Genomic DNA, 21,701 nt, shown 5'->3' on the forward strand with positions numbered 1-21,701 from the left:
TCTGATCCAAGAATATAAACATATATCATTAGGTCCTACACAAAAGAACTTATCATGCTTCTTGTTTCAGTTATATACTCACTGTATCTCTCTATGCTATGAAAATTAGCAGTTTACTCAAGGTTGAGGAGATAACAACAAACAATCAATTCATAACAAAACAGGGTCTCTGAAAGAAGCTTACTTGAGTAATTTTCCCTTAACAGGAATGCACAGAAGAATACTCAAATCTACTCTAGAATTCTGAGAACATGGTCACGATTGCCAGTCAATCTAGAGATGGCATTAATGATTGTCAGTCAATAGATGGCATTAATGATGTCCTCATCATTGAAGAAATTGGTGTTGATACACTTAGTGAATTGGAATGGCCTTTGGCTTATTGGTTTCCTTTCCTTTTTCAAAATTATTTTCAGGAGATTCTAAAAATATGCCACTATTAATCCCCCCAAACAAACAACATTATACAATAAAATTTCTTAGATTTGCTGTACTTATAGCAAAAGATGTAAACTGATATGTTACAAAGTGAAAGAAGAGATCATTTGGGGGAAAAAAACAGTGGTAGTACCTTTCTTCCACGGTAAGCCAAGTAAGATAATTACTCTGGACTACAAGCACCCAGATTGATTCTTTGTTTTGCATGCTATGTACCTGGACAGTTCTTATCTATCTTCAAAGAACTTTTCTGAATGAACCTTGATAATAGGTATCCTCAGCCACTCACAATCAACAGTACCTAAAGAGGAGGAGGTTAAAAATAGGAAGATGGCATATGTGACATCATGATCCAAACTCCACTCATTTTATATACATGTTGACATCACATATGTACAAAAGAGATGAAATTTGTGCCACCACATATATCGTCATACATGTGTACCATGCATTGTAATGTTACAACTCAAGTACCACAATAGCAATAGCACTTGGACTCATATGCCACTTTACAGTGCTTTATAGCCCTCTGTAAATGGTTTACATAGTAAGCACATTGCCCACAACAATCTGGGTCCTCATTTTATCCACCTCGGGAAGGATGGAAGGCCGAGTCAACTTTGAGCCGGTGATAATTGAACTGTCAAACTGCTGGCTGTCAGCAGAAGTAGCCTGCAGCATTACATTTTAACCACTGTGCCCCCATAGCTCTAATGATGTGAATTATATCCATTGTCTGGATTGCCTGAGGATATGTATTGGGTGATGTCCAAGCCAAATTTTTGTCCATTGTAGCTGAAGTCTGCTAAAAGTGATTTTGTAAAATCAAGGTTTTATTGTATAACCTTTGCAACAGGACATTAAATGGTCTGACTTTGGATTTCCTGGAAGAAGTGGAAAGGAGAGCACTCTATGGATTGGCTCCACTGGAGCAAACACACCCTGTCATTTGGATTCCTATGGTTGCAACTTGGTGCTGCAGGTGCAAGGCAGGTAAGAAGGAATAGACAATTGCTCTATTTACCACCCTGATAAAGGGATTCCTGATTTTTTTTTACTTTTAAACTGCTCTGATGTTCAGAGCTTTTTCATGGTGCAAAGTGCCTAGGCTCATTATTAAGAAAGAGAAATGTTTTTAAAAGAGAAAATTGGTACCCGTGTTAATTAAATCACTACATTAATGTTCATATAAAATCTTACTACTTCTGAGACAAGTAGTTACAGTATGCTTATTTATAGATACAATCCCTTGTTTTCTCTCTCTCATCCACACACAAATATACCATATGTATTCCTTTTCTGAAAAACATTTCTTTAAAAATGTACTGATGCTGGGAATAAGGCTACTTAATTTTTCTATTGTTCCCTTCTGATTCGGTCACATTGAATCCATTCACAGGGTTTTCATGCATTAATAGTTAACACAGGCTATGCAGATAAGCTGTAGCAGCCAATCACAAGCAGAGTTGAGCATTTAATAGTGGGGCACCATAGGAATAGCATTTAGGATTATATACCACCCCATAGCACTTTACAGCACACTCTGGGCAGTTCACAATGTAGAAGCATTATTTGCACATTGCCCCCAAAGAATCTGAGTCCTCATTATACAATCAAACAAACTTTCTTTTTTCATTGTGATCATTCCTTTTCCTTGGCTTCCCTTTTTCTCAGGGGTTACACAACCTGAGGTTCCAACACACTTCAAAAACATTGCTTCTGACTGGTCATTTATAAACCAAGAAAGAGAAACATATTAAACACATGGGTAGCAATCCTATTTCAAGCATTTCTTTTAAAATTACATTCAGTTTTTAAGCCCGATCATGCCACTTTTGGAGGCGGGGGGGACGGGGACTGTTGCTCCTGGCAGAATTGTGAAGATTGATGTGGATATTGGCAATATGTAGTGCTGTATAATTTCCATTGATCAACAGGAACAAGGGAGCTTGTATCCTTTTATTATTTTATTTTTAGAGCAGACATTCTAATTTTGTTTTATTCAAATTTCCCTTCTCAGTATTTTCCACTTTGATTTTTTTTTTAAAGGGGTGCCAGAAATGTAACGCAGCATTCCACAGTAATATTAGAAATTACATTTCAAATAGTTTGGAAATTGCCTTTTTCTTTACTGATGTGCACAGACTTTCTTTCAACTGAAATTTTTACTAAGATTTCTTTCTTAGTTCATTGCCAATTGAGACTCTGCTGGTGATCTGAGAAGTTGAGATTTCTTTCAAAGTGCACAACTTTACTTTTAATATGTTGGATATTGTTTGCCGTTTAACTGCCCATTCCACAAAACCTTTAGGCTTTAATACATATTTGAGAACATCCCTTCCTTGTGTCTTCTCTGGTAAATTTGCTCTCTCTGTTATGATTTCTAAAACTCGTTTATGTGCTTGTTTTGCTCTGGTTTGCAAGTTGAAAATGCAGCATTATGGCATACGTACCCACCCACAAACCATTTAGAAAGCTTGTGTTTTGCAACATTAAAATATGGGCAGAAGGTTTGTGAGTTTGAATGCAGTGAATCCACAATGAGGAGAAAGCTGAAAGGTTTTATTGAGCAAAGTACACCAAAATAGTAACTTTAATTGCGAAATATAACATAGAGCAGAAAAATTTATAGACAAGGCTATTTTTGGACTAAAAATATAAGAGAGATTCTTACAGCTCTTTTACATCCAAGCTTCATCCTTGACAGAGGACATTCCATAACTAACATATAGCACACTCTTGAGGCTCAGGCCTGTGCTTAAGCTAACCCATGGGTGGGTTTTTCAGCTTATACAGTATGGGACTGCACTTGTTTACATTTCTAATTTAGCACATATATTGTTTCTGCTTCTTGGGTAGCAGTTATTGAACAGTACTTAGGTTATCTGCAGATAGTTGGCTTTGGAGTTGAAAGAAAACAAGTATTTTTAACCTAGGCTTACATAAGAGAACAGTTAATCACGGTGAGCAACTGGAAAGATGCAAAGGCTTGTTTTGAGAAATCTAAGTCATTCTATGCATATAAGAATACCAAAATATCAAAATGAGGACTTTTTATACTGGAAAGCACAGAGAAGGACTGCATCCTTCAAACTTCCTTGTCCATGTAATCCTTTTCTGATATAGCTCTTCAGCTTGAAGATAGGATTGTAGCCAGTACCCCAAGGTCTCCAGAAACATTTGAATGTTTTACTTGTGTAGGTATACCACGGCTGAAGCCTCACTAGATGTAAAGAAACTTGTTTTCAGCTAAACGTGGATCGGAATGTAGGAAGTTGATCTTTACAAGGTTAGATGGTCTCTTGAGCCTAATTCTGATATGTGATATTCTTCAAGGTCTGTCAGATGGAACCCTTTTACAATTTTGCAATCTGAAGCTTTTAACTAAGGGTGCCAAAGATAGAGGACAGTAAATGCAAAAACAGGTAGACCCTGCAGCCTATAGGTTCCTGCTACCCCAGCACACCAATATCTTAATCCGTCCCAAAGAGAAATAGCATGTGCTTGTCCATCAGAATTGAAGCAAAGCTTCTATTCTTTTCAGATAGCCCATTAAACTCTTAACAATCTGAGGAACGGGGCGAGGCATCTTAGTCATTTAAAGGAAATATAGCTGATCTGATCATTACAATTTTGGACATCTTGTCTCTTTTAGCTGAAATATGATGGCAGCACAGTCCTCAGGGAAAAATGGATCTTTTGTCCCATTCCAAATTACAGGAAATGCAAACGATTATACAAAATACTTTGTAATGTGTTAATGGTATTCAAGCTAGGATTGATACATAAATATCAAAATAGTAAGACTTAACTATTTATATGGCATAAATTGTATCAAAACAGTAAGACTTAACTCTTTATGTGGCATAAATTGTATCAAAACAGTAAGACTTAACTCTTTATGTGGCATAAATTGCAGAATAAGTAACAATACACAGAGAACGTTACCATCTTGAAAACTAGTATTCTATTCTATACAAAGCTGATTTATCAGAATAAAAAGACGGTAACACATTTGTTGTATTGTTTTTCTTTGCAATATTATCCAAGCACATCCAGTCCAAATTTATAATTTGAACTGAAACACTCTACAATGTTCATAACTGTTTTTTGCAGACTTCCTCACTTTAGAATCCTCCAGAAATGTTGGATTTAAGTCACCACAATCATTTCTCATGCTATGGGGAGTGGTTAGACAACACATCTAGAGAGGACAGGTTATGGGGAGGAATGGATTTACCGTACTTAAGCTATATGCACTTTTACTAAATTTGGATTCAAATTTTAACCAAAAAGGCAGTTCGCTTTATGCTAAGTAATAGTGTACTTGGTTTGCTGTAGTATGCTAAGTGAATACACCTATTGTGATTTTTGTCATAAAGCATGAATATTGTAATGGATAATGTGGATGACCTTGGGGAAAAAGTGAAAGAGATATGCTCTCTAGAAAATCAGACGAGAGGGAAGAGCCCCAAAGGCATAGTGGTTAAAGTGCAGTATTGCAGGCAAACTCTGCCCATAGCCTAGGGTTCAGTTTTGATGGGACTCAAGGTTGACTCAACCTTCCACCCTTCTGAGTTCAGTAAAATGAGAACCCATATTGTTGGGGGCAGTATGCAAATAATGCTTCTACATTGTAAACCATCCAAAGAGTGCTGTAAAGCTCTATGGGGCAGTATATAAGCCTAAATGTCATTGCTATTAAGGGTCAGAGATAGAAACTGAGGAAGGATCTGCTCCAACAGATCAGTTAAGAGTGATATTTAGAGGTTCGTACTTTCACACTTGCAAGATTCTGTTAATGTAGCCTTACAATACTGTAGAATTATCTAATTGTGTTTCCTGTCTGGTTTTCCTGGGATGGTTAACAGATATGCAAACTACAGCTTATCATAATGTGTGAACTTAGGCACAATTTGCCTACTTGCACTTGTACCTTATATAACTTCAAGATGCAAGTTTCCATTATCTTTTTCCAGGAAAAGGTGGCATCTGTATCCACCTGAAGACTCCAGGCTACTTTACCCTACCAGAATTCCCTATGAAGAATCTAGTGTATTCAGCAAAGTCAACGTGCTTAATCCAAATCTGAGGCAGTATCCATTGTTCAAAAAAGCACAAGCTCATGTGGTTACACTTGTTCCTGGCCAGGTATTTTCTTTGCCCTTGTTGCTTCTTTTACTAAATATCAAATTGAATGAATGAACTGAATGTGAATGAGCTGGAACATCTAATTTAATTTGTTTGTTTGTTACATTGTTATACATCGAGACTCATTTTGGTATAGTGTTTATGGCACCAGAGCAGACACCAGGAGACAGCAAATTCTAATCCTGCCTTAGGTGTGAAAGTAGCTGGGTGACTTTGGGCCACTCTCTCACTCTCCGCCCAATTTTCTCACAGATTTGTTGTGAGGAAAATAGGAGTATTAGGTTTGTTTGCCACCGTCAGTTATTTATAAAAAAATAAAAATGTATGTATGATGTATGTGTGTGTTACAGTTATTATAGTTGTTACAGTGGTAGGGGTGGAGTGGGGGCTGGCCACATATGCCCAGTTAATATCATTTTGTCTCTTCTAAGTGAAAATTGTACTTTGTGAAACAAATGAAAGAAGATCTGGGGTATATTTCTTGGTATGCCAGCAACTTTGAAGGTTCTTAAGTTTCTGAGGATGGAATAGAAGCTATCTCTGTTTTGAGAGTAGTAATTTGCTCAGTTTGGACCTTGGTTATGCACAACCAGCCAAAAACTTTTACATTTTCATCATGATGGATAATTCCATAATGGAAACACTTGCCCAGCAGCTATCTCACTTCTATTTACAGCATGCATTAGCATTCAAATGCAAGCTTTCAAAGTAGTTTTAACAAAGTCATGTGAAAGTTGATTAATCATACTTTACCAGACGAGAAGACTACAATAAATGAACAGCGGCCCTGTGAAAGATTTTTCTATTTGCCAGAATTTGAGGGCCTCAGCCCCATCAGCACGATGCCTTCCAAATTAATTACTCACTCCTTTGTTCTAAGTATAGCTTTCATTACATAATGAGCTACTTTTCTTAGATTTGGGTTGTAGCCCTTTAGTCTCTGATGTCACTCAGTCCCTGGAACGTGTCTTTTAGGGCAATATGACCCTCACACCAAAGAAAGTTCTTATCCCTGCTATATGTACCCACCTCTATTCACTTTTGGTATTTTCTTGGATGTGCTCCAGCGTAGTCATGTATAGAATTGCATTGATGTCCTTCCAAACACTTGTCATTGCATTATATTACATTCTGTATGGCATGAAAAATGGCTATGATATGCAAAACATTCCACATTAAACCGTTTCAAATTTGCAGCACCCCATTTTTCAGCTTGAAATCCTTTCCTTTGAGTGTGAAACAGCTATGTCAATTGCAAAATGGGTTGTTTTGTATATTCTTCTAGTGGGTTAAACTTGAAACAGTGTTGTGCTTTTGAAACACAGCTGTTCCAAATTCAGAATACTTCCAAAACGCTTCTAATGGCCTGTTTCAAACTCACAACTATTATTTCACACTCAAAACAGAGTGTTTAGAATTTGAAGCAGTTTAGATTTGAAATGTTTTGTGCATGCCAATAAATATCTTACTGATGTCAAAATCAGAATAAACTGACTTCTGATTTTTCTCTTCTTCACAGTTCATTTTGTTGCTTTTTGTTATGTTTCTGTTCTTTTTTTAATGATAGCAAGGTATTGCCTTGCATTACAATTGGAAAATCAGCGCAGACTGTCTATTTCAGTGGTTGCAAATGGTAATTGAAGCTGGAGTATCCTAATTTTTAGTTAAAGTTAAACTAATTAAAAGTGAAATGTTGTTCAGAATTGAAGACTTGTAATAGGGTGCCCAAAATTCCATGACACAGGAAAAGCTGAAGACCAAAGAATGCTAAAATTCTCTAAGGATATCATTTCAGAAATACATGACTGAATACAATTCAACATGCAACAAGATTAGGTCAGGATTGTCTAGTCTGAAAGAGATGTTATGAACCAAGATGATAAAATCCTCTAGTAGTAAAGGAGGTCATTCTTTTAGTAGGTACTATTCAAAAGAAATCAAAAATATTATGTCTGCAAATACAGTTACTTGAAAGTTTCCTATCAGCATTACATTACTAGGTAATCTTACACTGTTCTCTGTTCTTATTTGGCCATGAACTGTAATGTGATGAACTAAAATATCACAACAATTCGGGACTGGAAAACTGAAATAAAGGTTTTGAGATTCAGCATAGCAGTAGTTGGACACTAGATGAGATTATTAAAAGAAACTTAATGTACCTAATGCCATCTTCTGGCCACTGTGTCTCATTTCACTACTTACCCTGAACTTGATGGAACTGAGCAATCTTGGTTTCTATATATATATTTTAATGCAGCCTTAGCCTTATTTTTGGATGAACAGAAGCCAATATAAAATAGCTTCATCCATTTTAGAAGATTCATCTAATCAGTTACGAAGGCTAAACAGGGTAAAATTATGAGGTGGCTTCTTAAATCCTGCCCTATATTTCAATTTTTGACATGATCTTTAAAGCATCTGTGTGATTCCCACTGACAGCCAAGTTCTAGTAAGGTTCTTTCTGCATCACTCTTGCACCTGCAGATGATAATTTGAGCCTGTGGGTTTATAATTGCTTCCTCAAAAATGACAGGAGAGCAATTTGAATGATGCCTTTGTGAGCCTCTGAGAGTTTTGTTTTGTTTTTGTGTTAGTAAAATAGCCTTGGCTAGCTACCTAACTGAGTATTGAGAAAAACCACAGGCCCTCAGAAGTAGCAGCAAGAGATATAGACAGCAGAGTGGCCTCATTTTCACACATGCAGAACTCTTCTTTTTCCATTTGAGGAGCACAAATGTAAAGTGTAAATCAAAAGCTGTCATCGGGTATGGAGAAATGATTTGATAGGGCATTAAAGGGACTGTAATCTCCATCTTGTTCACACTGAGATTACATTTACAACTCAGAGGTGACTATTTTACCTCAGGAAAAAATAAATCACACCCACCCTCCGAATAAACATAGAAAAGCTGTGGGCAGATTTTATATGGTGTAACAACTTACTTCTCTCGGAACAATAGTATCTATACTTTTTTCTCCAGTGAGAAAACATGAGAAGAGATACGAGTTTGAACAACCATTTTATGGAGGATTGTGAGAGTTGAATTCAGGGCTTGAAGGGGCCAAGTCGGTTGACTTAAACAGTTCTTGTTATGTGCAATTGCCTAATTGCCAGTTCAGTGGCTATAACATTCATTATTCATTATTCAGCAACTACATTGGCTTTTTTAAGCTTCAGGGGTACATTGTAATATCCAATCTACTATTCTGTTCTTTTCCTTTCCTATTTTCTACTGTTATAGGTTCAATCATACTAGCCAGACTAAGAGAAGCTCATTCAGGTGATAATATCATAATCCTAAAAAGAGCCATGACTGTCTTTGAAGTCATACACACATGCACGCATATATCCAAACTCTTCTCTCATGTCAAATCATAGATCTATATCATGAACATGGAGGAAAGAAATAATATAAAAGCCTACATGAGTATAGATTTCTCTGCCCAGTTAGGGAAATGTGGATATGTAGACTTTCCTAAGCCAGAGTGTGGTTGGTTGAATCTGACTTACTGTGTTGTTTGAATCAAAGCCTTGTTGGTTTGTACACATTGGCTTGTGGCTTAGTGCAGGAGTCGGCAATCTTAAACACTCAAAAAGCCACAAAGGTCCTAACCGGAAGCCCCCTGTTCAATTCTGGAGCCGACCAAAAGTCTGGGATGAGAGAGCCCCACACGGGTCCAGAGCCGCAGATTGCCAATCCCTGGCTTAGTGTGCTGTGTGAATCCAGTAAATTGTGGATTGGATCCTTATTTCCTCCAGAAACACCAGGAATTGAGAGGCGGTTCTTCTTAGTCACAGTTCCCTTGCTCCATGGCAACTTCCCAACCCCCAGGTTAGGATGGCTCCCTGCTTTTTAACTGTGTTTGTGTGTTTATTTTACCTGCCCAACTCCAATGGGAAATTTAACAAAGCCAAGACTTTCCTTTCTGTAGTTTTTGAAGCAGAATGTGCAACATAATAACAGAACTACAGAACTGTTTTTTTAATATGATTAGTTTGCCATTTTCTAGACTTATTATAGATAATATTTTTAATGCATTGTTTTACTGTTTTAGTTCCCGTCAGCCATCTGGAATTATAAATGAAGTGGCATTGGAATGCACATACATAATCAATCTTTAAAATTTGTCTTACTTAATAACAGAAGCTTTGTGTGATCTGTGAGAAAGTCCAGTTTGTCCTTTCAAATACCACTTTCCGGGAAAGATAAACAGGCAAGAGATCGTATTTTCATTCCTAACTTGTGACCATAGTGTGAAACAGGATGGCAGAATAAATAGACTATTGTTCTGATACAGTGTGAGTCTTCTGATGTTTTGAACTAATCTGATCTTGCTCCCCAAAGTAGAGTATAGATTGGAATTTGGCAGGCCAGGTGGACTCTGCGTTTCTGCTGAGGTTTCAGTCTACTTCTGATCTGAACATCTAAATGAATCAAAATACACTTAGATGCCCTGGTGATTATTAGCTACTACATTTGCATTTCATTCCTCCAACAATGTTCTCTGTGTCAGAACGTTAGTTCTGATATACTTCTATCTGCATTTTATGGTCTCTTAGCTTTTAATTTATGATAATTCACTTATTTTCACAATTCTTAAACAGCTCAGCATGAAAGTGTAAAAAGATGGTCCTTGACTTACAACCCATCACTTAACCAAAACTATGACACCCCCCCCACCCAAAAAAGCTACTTACAATCCTTGAATTTACAACTGCCACAGTCCCTGGTCACATGATCACATTTTAAGTGCTTGGCAACCAGCACGTACTTATGACTGGTTGCAGTGTCCCATAGCCACATGATTATGATTTGCTATTTTTTTTTTGCCAGTTTCTGGCAAAAAACACCCATTTGGAAAAGGGATGTGTGATTCACTTAACAACCATATGATTTGCTTAACCAATGGTAATTCACTTTACCATTGTCATATGGATGGTCAAAATCCAGTCACTTGGTGCCTCAACTTATGACCGCAATGACTTAACAACTGAAATTCTAGGTTCCACTGTGGTCATAAATCAAGGACTAACTGTAGGGACAGCCATTGCTTGGTCTTTTGCTAGATTCAAAAATATATTATTTTTACTATTTATTGACTTTCTGCAAACTGTATAGTAAGTTCTTGCTCAGCCAGTCTTCCAGCTGATTAGCAGATGTTTTTGGAAAATATACAGTATATTTCATTTGATTATTTCCCAAGTATACAGTGTACAATCTACTTACGTTATGAAATAAGAAGTTAGAAGATTGAATTGGAATTGGTAGTTGAATTCCTGAGCAATTACACTCTAATCTGCAGCATTTTGTTGAAGTTCCCAAATGTCTTTTCTAATGTTTCTTCCACTTTTTAAAAACAAATTATTTACAGGAATGCTTTTTACTTATCTTGAAAGATGAGCATCTGTTTCTAAATAATTGATGGCATTCTTATCATAAACTAACAGTATATTTATGTCACTCTCATGTGATCACCCTATACATTATGGGTGATGTGTGGATAAATGAATGTTTAGGCAGGCTTCATGATAAAATATAGGATAATCACATTGAAAGGGACTCTAGATAAATAAGCTTTCTTCAATGTGATATACTCTTTTCAGTGGAATAGTGCATAAAATCATATGCCAGATTTATATGTAAATATATATTTCAATAGTTACATTGGCTGGATGTGGCAGAAGCCTGGCTTATCATTGATGACATTTCCTGCAAAATCTTTGTGGGTTTTCATGTCTAATACTTTGGGTGAATGTCTAACTGTCTTGTATGTGTCTTCTTCAGAAGTATTTGCACAGGAGAAAATGTAGTGTTGGGATCCATGGACTCTTTGCAGCTTGAAGTGACAGCTCCATTAGAAAAACTCTTGAAATATTATTTGACTAAATTTTGCCTGTACCTTTCTAAATCCAGTGAATTAAAAGAAAATTCTAACTCCTGCTTATATATGCACGGGTTCAGGTTTAAACCCCTGTTGGAAATAACCTCTCATCCCAAATGTTCTTATCAGTGACCACCACCCCCCTTCCCCAATAGTAAATACTGTTGAATAAGACAATGAAATGTTGTCCTTCTAACTGGAGATAGGACGGTTTTAAAAATAGCAAGAACAAGTGAAACATTGAGATCTTGAAGTACCTTGACTACCCTATTCAGCAGTAAGGCTGCTGATAGAGTGCTTCAATTTACATGTCATCAAATCTCCTAAATTCAAAGTTACCAGGTTGCTTTCAGAGCCAGAAGTTCCACAATTCTGAATGCTGTTTGCTAGAAGAAAAATATGGAAGAGGGCTTACAGACCTCTTGCCTTGTTTACAGACTTTCCATTGGCGGCTAGATGGTCAGTGTGGAAAAAAAGGTGTCCCTGCTTCCCACTGAAGCCTGATATCAAATTTCTTATGCTCAACTTATTTCTAGGATATGTTTCAATCTGTCTATTTTTTACGGAAACCTATGGCTTAGGTTTTCTTGCAAAAAAAAGACCATTTTAACAATGAACTTCTATTAAGCCAGCCACTATAGGCAGTCATCAAAACATGCAAATGTAATGGAGCCCATCTATCCCAATTATTTTTTTGTAGCACTTGTTGAACGAACAAAGTGGTTGATAAGTGACCAATCGTTTGCTATTGGTTTTGCCAAAAACTGAAAGTGCCGGTTTTGGGCAAAACCATTATAAAAGTCAGATGATCATGGGATGCTGCAAATGGCATAAACGTGACCACATTGTCAAGTTCAGTCAGATGAATATGGATCTGTTCCAACCTTGGATATGGATCATAAATCCCATTTTTCAGGTAGTCGTAACTTTGAATAGTCTGTAAAGCAATCAGTCATAAGTCGAGGACTAACTGTCATTCATACCAATTGATTTCTTTAATTTGTGTTTTTCACAGAGTTGTTTGATTTCATGATTGCTGACTAAACTCTGATTTTAGTAGGGCATATTTTATTTTTTTTCCACTTTTTATAAGGTACCAGATTACTCATTTGCCTGGAAGAGTGGGTTAGAGGTACTGCAGAATATATTATCCATAAAAGTCATAATTCCTTAGATGTATCAAGTACAAGTGGAGATCAATGATAAAAGATTTAAACTACTGTTAAAAGTATTCTTTTCAAGCCTTTCTGTTTACATTGTACTCTTGTGCAACATACACGTTTGTAAGAAAATAATTTACAACTTTTCAATTCTCATTTCTTTTTTCAGGTCTTGTTGGTTCCTAGACACTGGTGGCATTATGTTGAGTCCATTGACCCCATCACCGTTAGCGTTAATTCTTGGATTGAACTGGTATTTTTCTCTCCGTTTCTTAAAATTATTTTAAGATTTGACTCATTTTAATGATTTGACTCATTTTATCTGTTAACATTGCCAGCTGCAAACCATATGGAGTAACCTGCATATTCACAAACAATCCACTGATAGCATAAATTTTTTTGGGTTAGTTTATAACAAAGATTGATAATAAAAAGGATGTTTTATTGGCAACTTTCCCACAATTTCATGCTAGAGTTTTTCTCCATAATGATCAAGGCAATTAAATGAGGAGCTCTTAGTATGGAAAGCATGTGTGCTACTATCAAGCTACACTCTCGGCCATGACATCTGTCTACCTTATTGTCAATTAGTATTATGCATATGTAGGTACAATAATTGCAGAGCAGTTACTAGAATAATTTTTTCTTCCATTCCCCTCCTGTTCCTTTTGGTTTCCCTAGCATTGAATCATTGAGGCCCACAAGAGGCCCATCCACTTATAATCTGTAACATACCACATACATAAATTATACTACATAATTCAACATTTTGATTGCATAAATTTTAAATCAAAGTGATGCAGGTAGAAATGAGACCTGACAGGATGATTTGTAACAGACGTAGACACGGTATCTTCATCCATCTGACATCAAATATGTGGAGAGGAGAATGGAAAGAGGTATCATTGAGGCTTGATAGGATTAGAAATCCATTCAGGCTCTGTTTTCTTGTGTAGTTAAAAATCTATACAACTGTATTTCAACAAGTTTGACAGATCTCAGAGCAGTTCTTTTTTTTAGCACAGAGCCAATAAATCTACATCCTTTGATCAGGAGACAGATCATTTGCAGAGGACATGGAGGAGGAAATTTGAAATACCGTTATTAAAGAGGGTGCCTTTATATTTTGTTGTGAAAGTAGATTAGTATGATCTGAGATCTGACAGTAGATTAGTATGCAGCTGAGTTGATATGTTAAGAAATACTAGGTATAATAGGGTGGGAAGCTGGTTGTTCCCCAGTGGTGTCTAATGATCTCCTAGGAGTTCCAGTAGGGAGGGATGCTAGGAATTGTGGTACATTAATAACTGGATGGCCAGAATTCCCACCCATCCCCACCCATACAGGATGCCTTATGCATTATTTCCCACCCCTCTTGATATAGCGCATATATTTAAGAGTTCAAAAGTAAGCAGGTTCAATACATTCCAATTTTGCTTGCCATAACCGCTTTTTCCAAATTAAAAACCTCACAAACGATATAAGTTGAGCATGGAGGTTGTTTAACTTGAGGACTGCTGGGACTACCCTTTGTGGTGACAGCCGATTATATCCTATTATCCCCAGAGATGATGGCAACATTCCTTTCTAGATGTAGGGTTATCCATCTTGGAAAAACAATGCATGACATAGATGTTAAAAAGTAATATCAAGAACATTTCCATTATTCACTCAAGCAGTACTCTGGCTTATGGCAATAAGCAGCTGCTATCATATTGATATGATAAGTGAATGCCATGCCAGTTTCAACCGCTCTACTGATACAATTAATTATTCTACTCATGCTTTACAATAAGAGGAGCAGAGTTTAGTTTGCTTCTGACACATTGAGACCATGCCAAAGTTTGCATTCTAAGATAAGTGATTAATATTATTCATGGGCTTCATCAGGCAGAATGAACTTTTCGGAGTTGCAGTAGCCTGACAATTTTCATATGGCTAAGATAAGCTGCTCTAAATATGCATTATTTCAGGTACTAAAAGGTGAGGCTAAATGTTTCAGACTTAGGAAGCTGTGTTGTGATAAAGAGTCGGTGGGAAACTATATACAAAGCCTGCAAGAGAAAGTAAAGTCTCTTATCCCTGAATGGTACCAATTTCTATGGAATGTCCATTTATTCTGAATTTACAGCTTTGTATCATAATTCTATATATTTCTGACTGTATGACTTAACCTTGTGGCCCTGAGAAAAATGAGCAGTAAGAAAAGCTTCCCTATATATTCAGCAGCAATAACATTTGAAAAAAAATTGTTAAGACGTAATGCAATTCTAAATTCTACAAGGGTTTCTTCTGAATCTGCAGAGCTAGGATTATCCAATTTATTAATGAAAGAGACTTAACAAAAAAAGCATTGTATCCAACCTCTAATAGTTCACTTTTCTATGTGCCTGTGAGTCAATGTTGACTCTTAGCAATTGGCTGGACAAATGCTTGTAGTTTTCTTGGCAAGATTTCAAAAGTAATTTGCCCTTGCCTATTTCCTAGGGCCGAGAGACAGAGGGGGGAGGGAGGAGAGGGGGAAGGGAGAGGGAGAGAGGCTAAATCATACAATGAACAGTTGAGGAAACTGGGAATGTCTAGTCTAACAAAGAGAAGGTCTAGGGCTGGCATAAGTATTTGATGTGCTGTCACAGAGAGGAGGGGGTCGATCTATTCTCCAAAGCAGCAAGACAAAAAGTAATGGATGAAAGCCACCTAGAGCCTACCTAAAATTAAGGAAAAGATTCTTGTCAGTGTGAACAATTAATCAGTGGAATGACTTACCTCTGGAAGTTGTGGGTGGTCCATCACTGGAGGCTTTTAAGAAGGGGTTTGGCAGCCATTTGTCCCGAATGGTATAGAATCTCAACTGTTATTCTATATTCTAGTTTTAAATACCGGGTTGAGCGGGGAGGAGAGCAAGACAGAGAGAGCGTAACTCGGCCTCCTGGTTTCTAGCCTGTTGCCTTAACCACTACAACAAACTGGCTCTTTGTAGTGCATTATATTGCACTAATATAAGGGAGGTTTGTACTGCTTTAACTTGAGCTACTATCCAGGGGTGAGAGGGAATGATATATGATCTGCATTGACCACATTGCCCATACAGATCACTTCTGTGTTTACAGTGTGTTTGTAGTAGGAAACAAGGTACAAGGGCTTCTCTTGAATGTTTTCAAGCAGTCCTGTCACATGATATAAAGCTCAACCTCGGATGTAGGATGCTGAAGCCTGGTTGGAACTTAACCAGAATTTGGCTTACCATAAAGCTCTGTTGATTTGTTAATTATAACTTTGCATTCTTTCAGGCAGATATGAGTTATATGATATAAATATGACATGGCATCATCAGAAATGCAAATGGCCTATTAAGTCTGCATAATGATGGCAATAAATGCTAGAAGGAAAGGCAGAGAATATAGGAAGGGAGAAAGGAGGAATTTGGGGGGGGAAAGAGTTTCTGTGGGAAAGTTGCAAGCTACTGATCAAGAGCAAAGGTTGCATCTTGCTATCGCTTTGCTACAACCCCGTTTTCATATGTAAATTCAAGCAAACAAGCCCCACTTCTCCATTCTGCCTTCAGGACTGTACTGTAGGCCACCAGTACCATTTTTATGCAATGATTTTGTTCCTTGTTGCCCCGGGAACTGTCCTTAGCTCCAAGCAGTTCAGCTAAACATGAAGGCTTTGCTTTCTTAGGCAGCTCATCTTGATGAAATCCTAAATTAGTCTTTGTATTTCACCTCCTAAAGGCACCCAAGAAAGACATGACACCTTGTAGCATGGAAGAATCAATCATGGAATTCTTGTTTCATCTTTAAAACTCTGCATGCTGGTATCCTTCATTAAAGCCAACGCTGCTGTCTTTTTCACCCTTCTGTTGCCGTGTAAGACTACAGTAATACATTAGTGGGCTGGTGATACTGTCAGATGACAGCAGGCTCTCTGGAATTTATAATAATTTAGTAATAGCTTGCAAGGCATTTGTGTTCTAGTAATTTGTGTGTGAAGGGGAAAGTATATGTGTGTTTAACAGCTTAAATCCTTGAGAGATAGAGTTTGGGACATGCCTTTTTGATCTTCCTAAATTAAAGATTCTGTATATTAGATGATATCCCCCTGGTATAAATTAAGGTTCGTAAGTCTCAATTTAACACTAATGCAATAGAACAACTGCCAATTAGGAAAAATTATATAATTGTTTGATCAGGCGGCTTTTATGGGCATTTTATGAAATTATGAAATCCCAGATAAAATAACAAGGGGTGTTATTTACCCTGTCTGCTTATTTGAGAAATCACAGATCCTTTTAACACAAGTGCTATGATTTGTATAATATAAGAAAGTATTTCAAAGCTTCTAGAGCTGCTAGATAAATTTTCATTCTTCAGAATATTAGAGATCCCTCATAATATGATAATGAAATGAAGCATACCTCCTCTCTACCTCCATACCCCACCAGTATTTCTCAGCCTTGGCCACTTTTAGATTTGTGGACTCCGACTCACAGAATTCTTCAACCAACAAGACTGGCTGGGGAATTCTGGGCGTTGAAGTCTACACATCTTAAAGGGGCCAAGGTTGAAAAACACTGGTTTTAGACCAATGCCAAAGGAATAGTAACGGCTTCAAAATACATTGGACTCAGCATATCCAAATGTTTCTTCACCTGCTAACCAAAGTCCTTTCCATATATTCAAAATATACCATGTTTTCCTTTCTTTTTCCCCCATAGGATGCAGATCATGAAGTCCGCATAGAAGAGGCAATAACTCGAACAATGATATGTGCAATCAAGTCTGCAGAAAATCCCAGTGACACAGATTCTTGGCTCAACCCCACAGAGGTTTTCCTCTTCATTTTATCTTATAAAGTTTTTGTGGCATTTTTGCCTGAATTATATCATTGTAAGGTTGACAATCCCTGCCTCAGTTGTATGCAGCAATGATTAGCATCTCCAGAGTGACTAAGTATGAATCTCTATGGCTGTTCTATTTGATCTTAGATTTGGTACTAAGCCAGAAATGTGATATTGGTCCAGATGGAGTACTACATCCTTCTCTAAGATATGGATTTTGCTATCATCTCTTTTTGTAACACTATACACAATCAGTGGATTTAGCAATCTGAGAACAGTAAATGTTTTGGAGTTGTTAGATTTTTGGAGGACAATGTAATAAATATTGATTCATTGCATGATTTTAGTTCAGCAATGTTTGTATAATCTGATTTAAAAATTATTAACATTGTGCCATTTAGAAAGCTTAAAGCATTGAAAATAAAAGAATAGTAAACATTTTATCAATTATTAATTGCCATTTAGGATGTCGGAGTAACAAACATAACTCTGTTATGTTTAACTTTTAAAATGGTTAAGTTATTATTTAACTTAAATTCAATAAATAAAATTTAACTTTTCATCCAAAATTATATAGAAGAACCACTACAATTCACATCAAAATATTAGTTATTTGATAAGTTTCAACAAATTAGCTCCTCCTCCTACGGGAAATGTAGTTTGTATGTTTGGGAATGCACTTTAATAAGTTCATATATTATTATGATGGTGTAGGGTTTTGTGGGAAAGGAGCACTTGGCCAGGGAGAGCTTCGAATCACACACCATTTCCTTCTGATGGACATGCAAAATCAAACATGAACAGGGAGTCGGTGTTTCGCTGTCTCGCTCTTTTCTTTCACTGGGGTGGTTTGCTGTGGGTATGCATTTCCTTGGATGCTGCTAACATCCCACCTCAGTTAATGGGGATGGAAATACTTTTGGGAAATGCCCAACATGTTCTTTAGTGCTCCCCCAGCTGAGTGAGAGGATTTATGCCTCAACCATAGCATGGAGAATTCACTTTTAGAGGGAAGAATAATGAACAATAACTCACTTACACTTCCTGAGTTTTAAATGGGAAAGGGGCTATGGAATTACATGGTGCCTTCAAGGGTCTGCCCAAAGCACAGGGATTTCTGGAAGTCTTTGACTACTTCAGTTAGTTTCAGTTAGTTCCAAGTGCTTTTGCATGCTGGTTCTTACGTTTTTGATACCTTTTATTTTTTGTGTTGTTTAATTTGGGGGTCTTTGAAGATTATCTTTTTTAACCGCTTTGTTTTCTGAACCACTTTTAGTTCATAATTTTTTAAAAAGCAGAGATGTAAGTGTTATAAGTGTTATATAAAATATAATTCCTTGTGTACCCAATCACACTTGGCCAATAAAGAATGCTAGTCTAGTCTAGTCTAATCTTCAAAATAAAGGTGTATGTTCAGCTGAACTCAACTGGCAGATTGGATGCTCCTCTCTCATGATCCCATATATGCTTGATTGGATGGGAAGAAGTTAACCTCATGACATGGGATGTAGCACAAAATATTTTAAATGAAAGTAATACTGTGTGAATCTAAATATAGTACTTCGTGTAGGACAAGAGACAGATTTAGAGAGCATCCAGTCATATATTTTCAGAAATAGAGATCAACCATTTTTTTTCCAATGTGTTTGAGTCCAGCACTAAGAATTTTTTTCAGGCTGCTTGAGACTTGCTGTAAAAGGTAACTTTAAAACTTTAATGAAAAAACTTTAAAATTAATTTTTAAGACCTTGTTGTCTTAACATCTAGCCTAGGGGTGTCAAACTGGTGGCCCACGGACCAGATGCGTCACGGCCAGGCCATACCCACCCAGCTCTGCGAATGGGGAAAATGTTGCAAAACATCACATGACAGCAGAGGTGGTATTCAGCAGGTTCTAGCCAGTTCTGGAGAACCGGCAGCAGAAATTTTGAGTAGTTCAGAGAACCAGCAAATACCACCTCTGACTGGAGATTTTACAGTATTCTTCCCTGCCACGCCCACCAAGCCGTGCCAAGAACTGGGTAGTAAAAAAAATTGAATCCCATCACTTCATGACGGCAACGTGAAACGGTGAGTTTAATACGTGTGATCTAGCCCATTGGTTTTAATTACATTTTTTTCCCCAATCCCTCTTTTTTTTTCTCCATCCCAATTTGATAAAGAGTTTAGAACAATTCAAATGCTGATACAGTATTTTCTAATATTTTGATTGATCTCTAAAGAAACACCGCTTAACTGTGAAGTTTACAAAAAGATCAAGGATGCTTTTTTCTCCTAAAAGAAATAAATAGAAAGGATGTTAAGCCACTACAGCTTTTCAAATTCAAGGATGGTGAGGTAAAAGAGTTAAAGCTGAGAAAGGAGCAGAGATAAATAAAATATACGTATGTATCCATGTGTATTTGTATGTCCGTGTGCATATATTTAAATCCTCACAAGACAAAAAAGAAAGCAAATAAAAATAATGAGGATAGCTTCTGACGGGGCACTGCTTCAATAAATTATTAATATTAACATTAATATTAGTCATGTAGATATTAGGTTGAATTCTATTTTCTTTCTTTTTGCCAGGTTGAAGTAACCTCCCATAACACCAATCTTGAGTATTTAAATAAAGCCATGTCTTCCTATTTAGAGCATCAGAAGACAAGTGTAATTAAGCACCAGGTCCCTCAAATGCACAGTACCGATGGAATTCTTCAAGAGTCATACAAGAGGAGGAAAGTACAGATCAATACAGAATCTGAGTGCATAAAATCTGAACCCTGTGACTCTAGCAGAACAGTAATTGAAATAGAAAAGCTGACAACAATTCCCTTTGGACAGAGCCTTTTTCAGGTTTTACCACAGTCCCAGGAAACTTATCCAACTGGAGTAGCTGAATGTGACAATAAAGACCTTGTCAGTGAAAGCGAGAGACATTTTGGAAAATTACATCCTGCTGGGAAGACATCTGCAATGACTACTGATTCTGGAACCCTCGTGGAGGATCTAGAATGCATGACCACCTTCCCACAAACTCTCATTTCTACAAATGATTTGCTAGATTGTGCACTGAACCCACAAGTCGTGAGTTTAATAGCTCGTCTTTTATTGGAGAAAGTGAATGTTTTGAATCCATTGAAATAATAATAATCATAATAATAATAACAACAACAACAATGACTAAGTGTACTCTGGAAGGTCCTGAACTTTTGGAGAACTAAAAATAAGAATTGAAATGCATTTTAAAAAGTACAAATGTAGACTTCCAAATAGTATAATGGTTAAGCCTGTAATAGGTAATACGGGGCAGATAATACAGTAGGAGCATAATGGTATTATACACAGTAGCAGTAATCATAATAAATATTTCACCTAAAGGTTTATAGGCTTTCATAATACTGTACCATCTTGGGAACTTTTGAATAGATCTGTTAGGTTAATGACATTATTGTTCTGACATGTTAGACGTGGCTGAACCAGAGAGAGAGATTAGTTTATCTAAAGCCAGTAATCCAGTAGATGATATTGAAAAAGTATTTCCAATCAGAAGCTCATGTTCTTACAGAATTAACTCAAAAGAAGTGGGGGACAGTTACAATATGTCTACTTTTCAGGGATTAAGTATTTTTCCTCCAGCCATTTAATTCCTAAATGGCAAATGGACTCTAGTCTCCCCAAATCTGTTTTTATCATAAATGCATTTAATCTTTGCCATATATAGTATGTCATTCATTATTTTCCATCTAGTCCATGCAGAAGGAATGAACCTGGATGGGTAAACATTAGTAATAAATATTACCACATGCAAGGATGTGTTGTTAGATCAAGGTTCTTGATTACTGTGCAATGGTTTTCCATGGAAGTAATTCCCCAAACATACTTGCTTGTTGACAAAATTCCTTAAGCAAAGCTGTCCTTTGTTAAAGATGGACACTTCAACCTTTTTCAATTCAGTGCCATCTAGATATGTTGTACTACAAAATCCAGCATCCCCTTTTGTAGGGAAGGCTATAGTAATATGCTGTGTGCTACATCTTCTGTAGCCATAAAAAAACCCACTTCATCATGCCATTATGTTATTTACTGATTATTTTCTTTCTACTGAAACTCTTGTTGATGGACTGCAGCTTCACACAAGCATATACTTGACAGATTTCTATCTTGCCTTTTAAAACAACAGCTGTTAATAATAGTAATTACATAACAGTAATTTAAGACATAAAATAAAGGACCAATAAAAT

General features: G+C 36.8%; 1 protein-coding gene across 7 annotated transcripts in view; it reads left to right on the forward strand.

The window, feature by feature from the left end:
* HSPBAP1 (HSPB1 associated protein 1) overlaps positions 1–21,268 on the forward strand; it is a 57,213-nt gene extending 35,945 nt beyond the window's left edge. For 4 of the 7 annotated variants that reach the window (XM_026707989.2, XM_026707990.2, XM_026707988.2 and 1 more), the window contains 5 exons: positions 1,295–1,431; positions 5,418–5,589; positions 12,805–12,888; positions 17,353–17,463; positions 20,047–21,268. In XM_026707989.2, the coding sequence (XP_026563774.1) occupies positions 1,295–1,431; positions 5,418–5,589; positions 12,805–12,888; positions 17,353–17,463; positions 20,047–20,604 (1,062 nt within the window). In that variant the 3' untranslated portion in view covers positions 20,605–21,268. Of the gene's footprint in view, positions 1–1,294; positions 1,432–5,417; positions 5,590–12,804; positions 12,889–17,352; positions 17,588–20,046 lie in introns of all 7 variants that reach the window. The other 3 variants (XM_087920420.1, XM_087920421.1, XM_087920418.1) reach the window with 3 other exon arrangements.
* The last annotated feature ends 433 nt before the right edge of the window (positions 21,269–21,701 follow it).

Source organism: Pseudonaja textilis, chromosome 1 (assembly GCF_049901715.1).
Source record: "Pseudonaja textilis isolate UNSWEBS1 chromosome 1, rPseTex1.2, whole genome shotgun sequence".
In the NCBI taxonomy this organism is placed as follows: domain Eukaryota; kingdom Metazoa; phylum Chordata; class Lepidosauria; order Squamata; family Elapidae; genus Pseudonaja; species Pseudonaja textilis.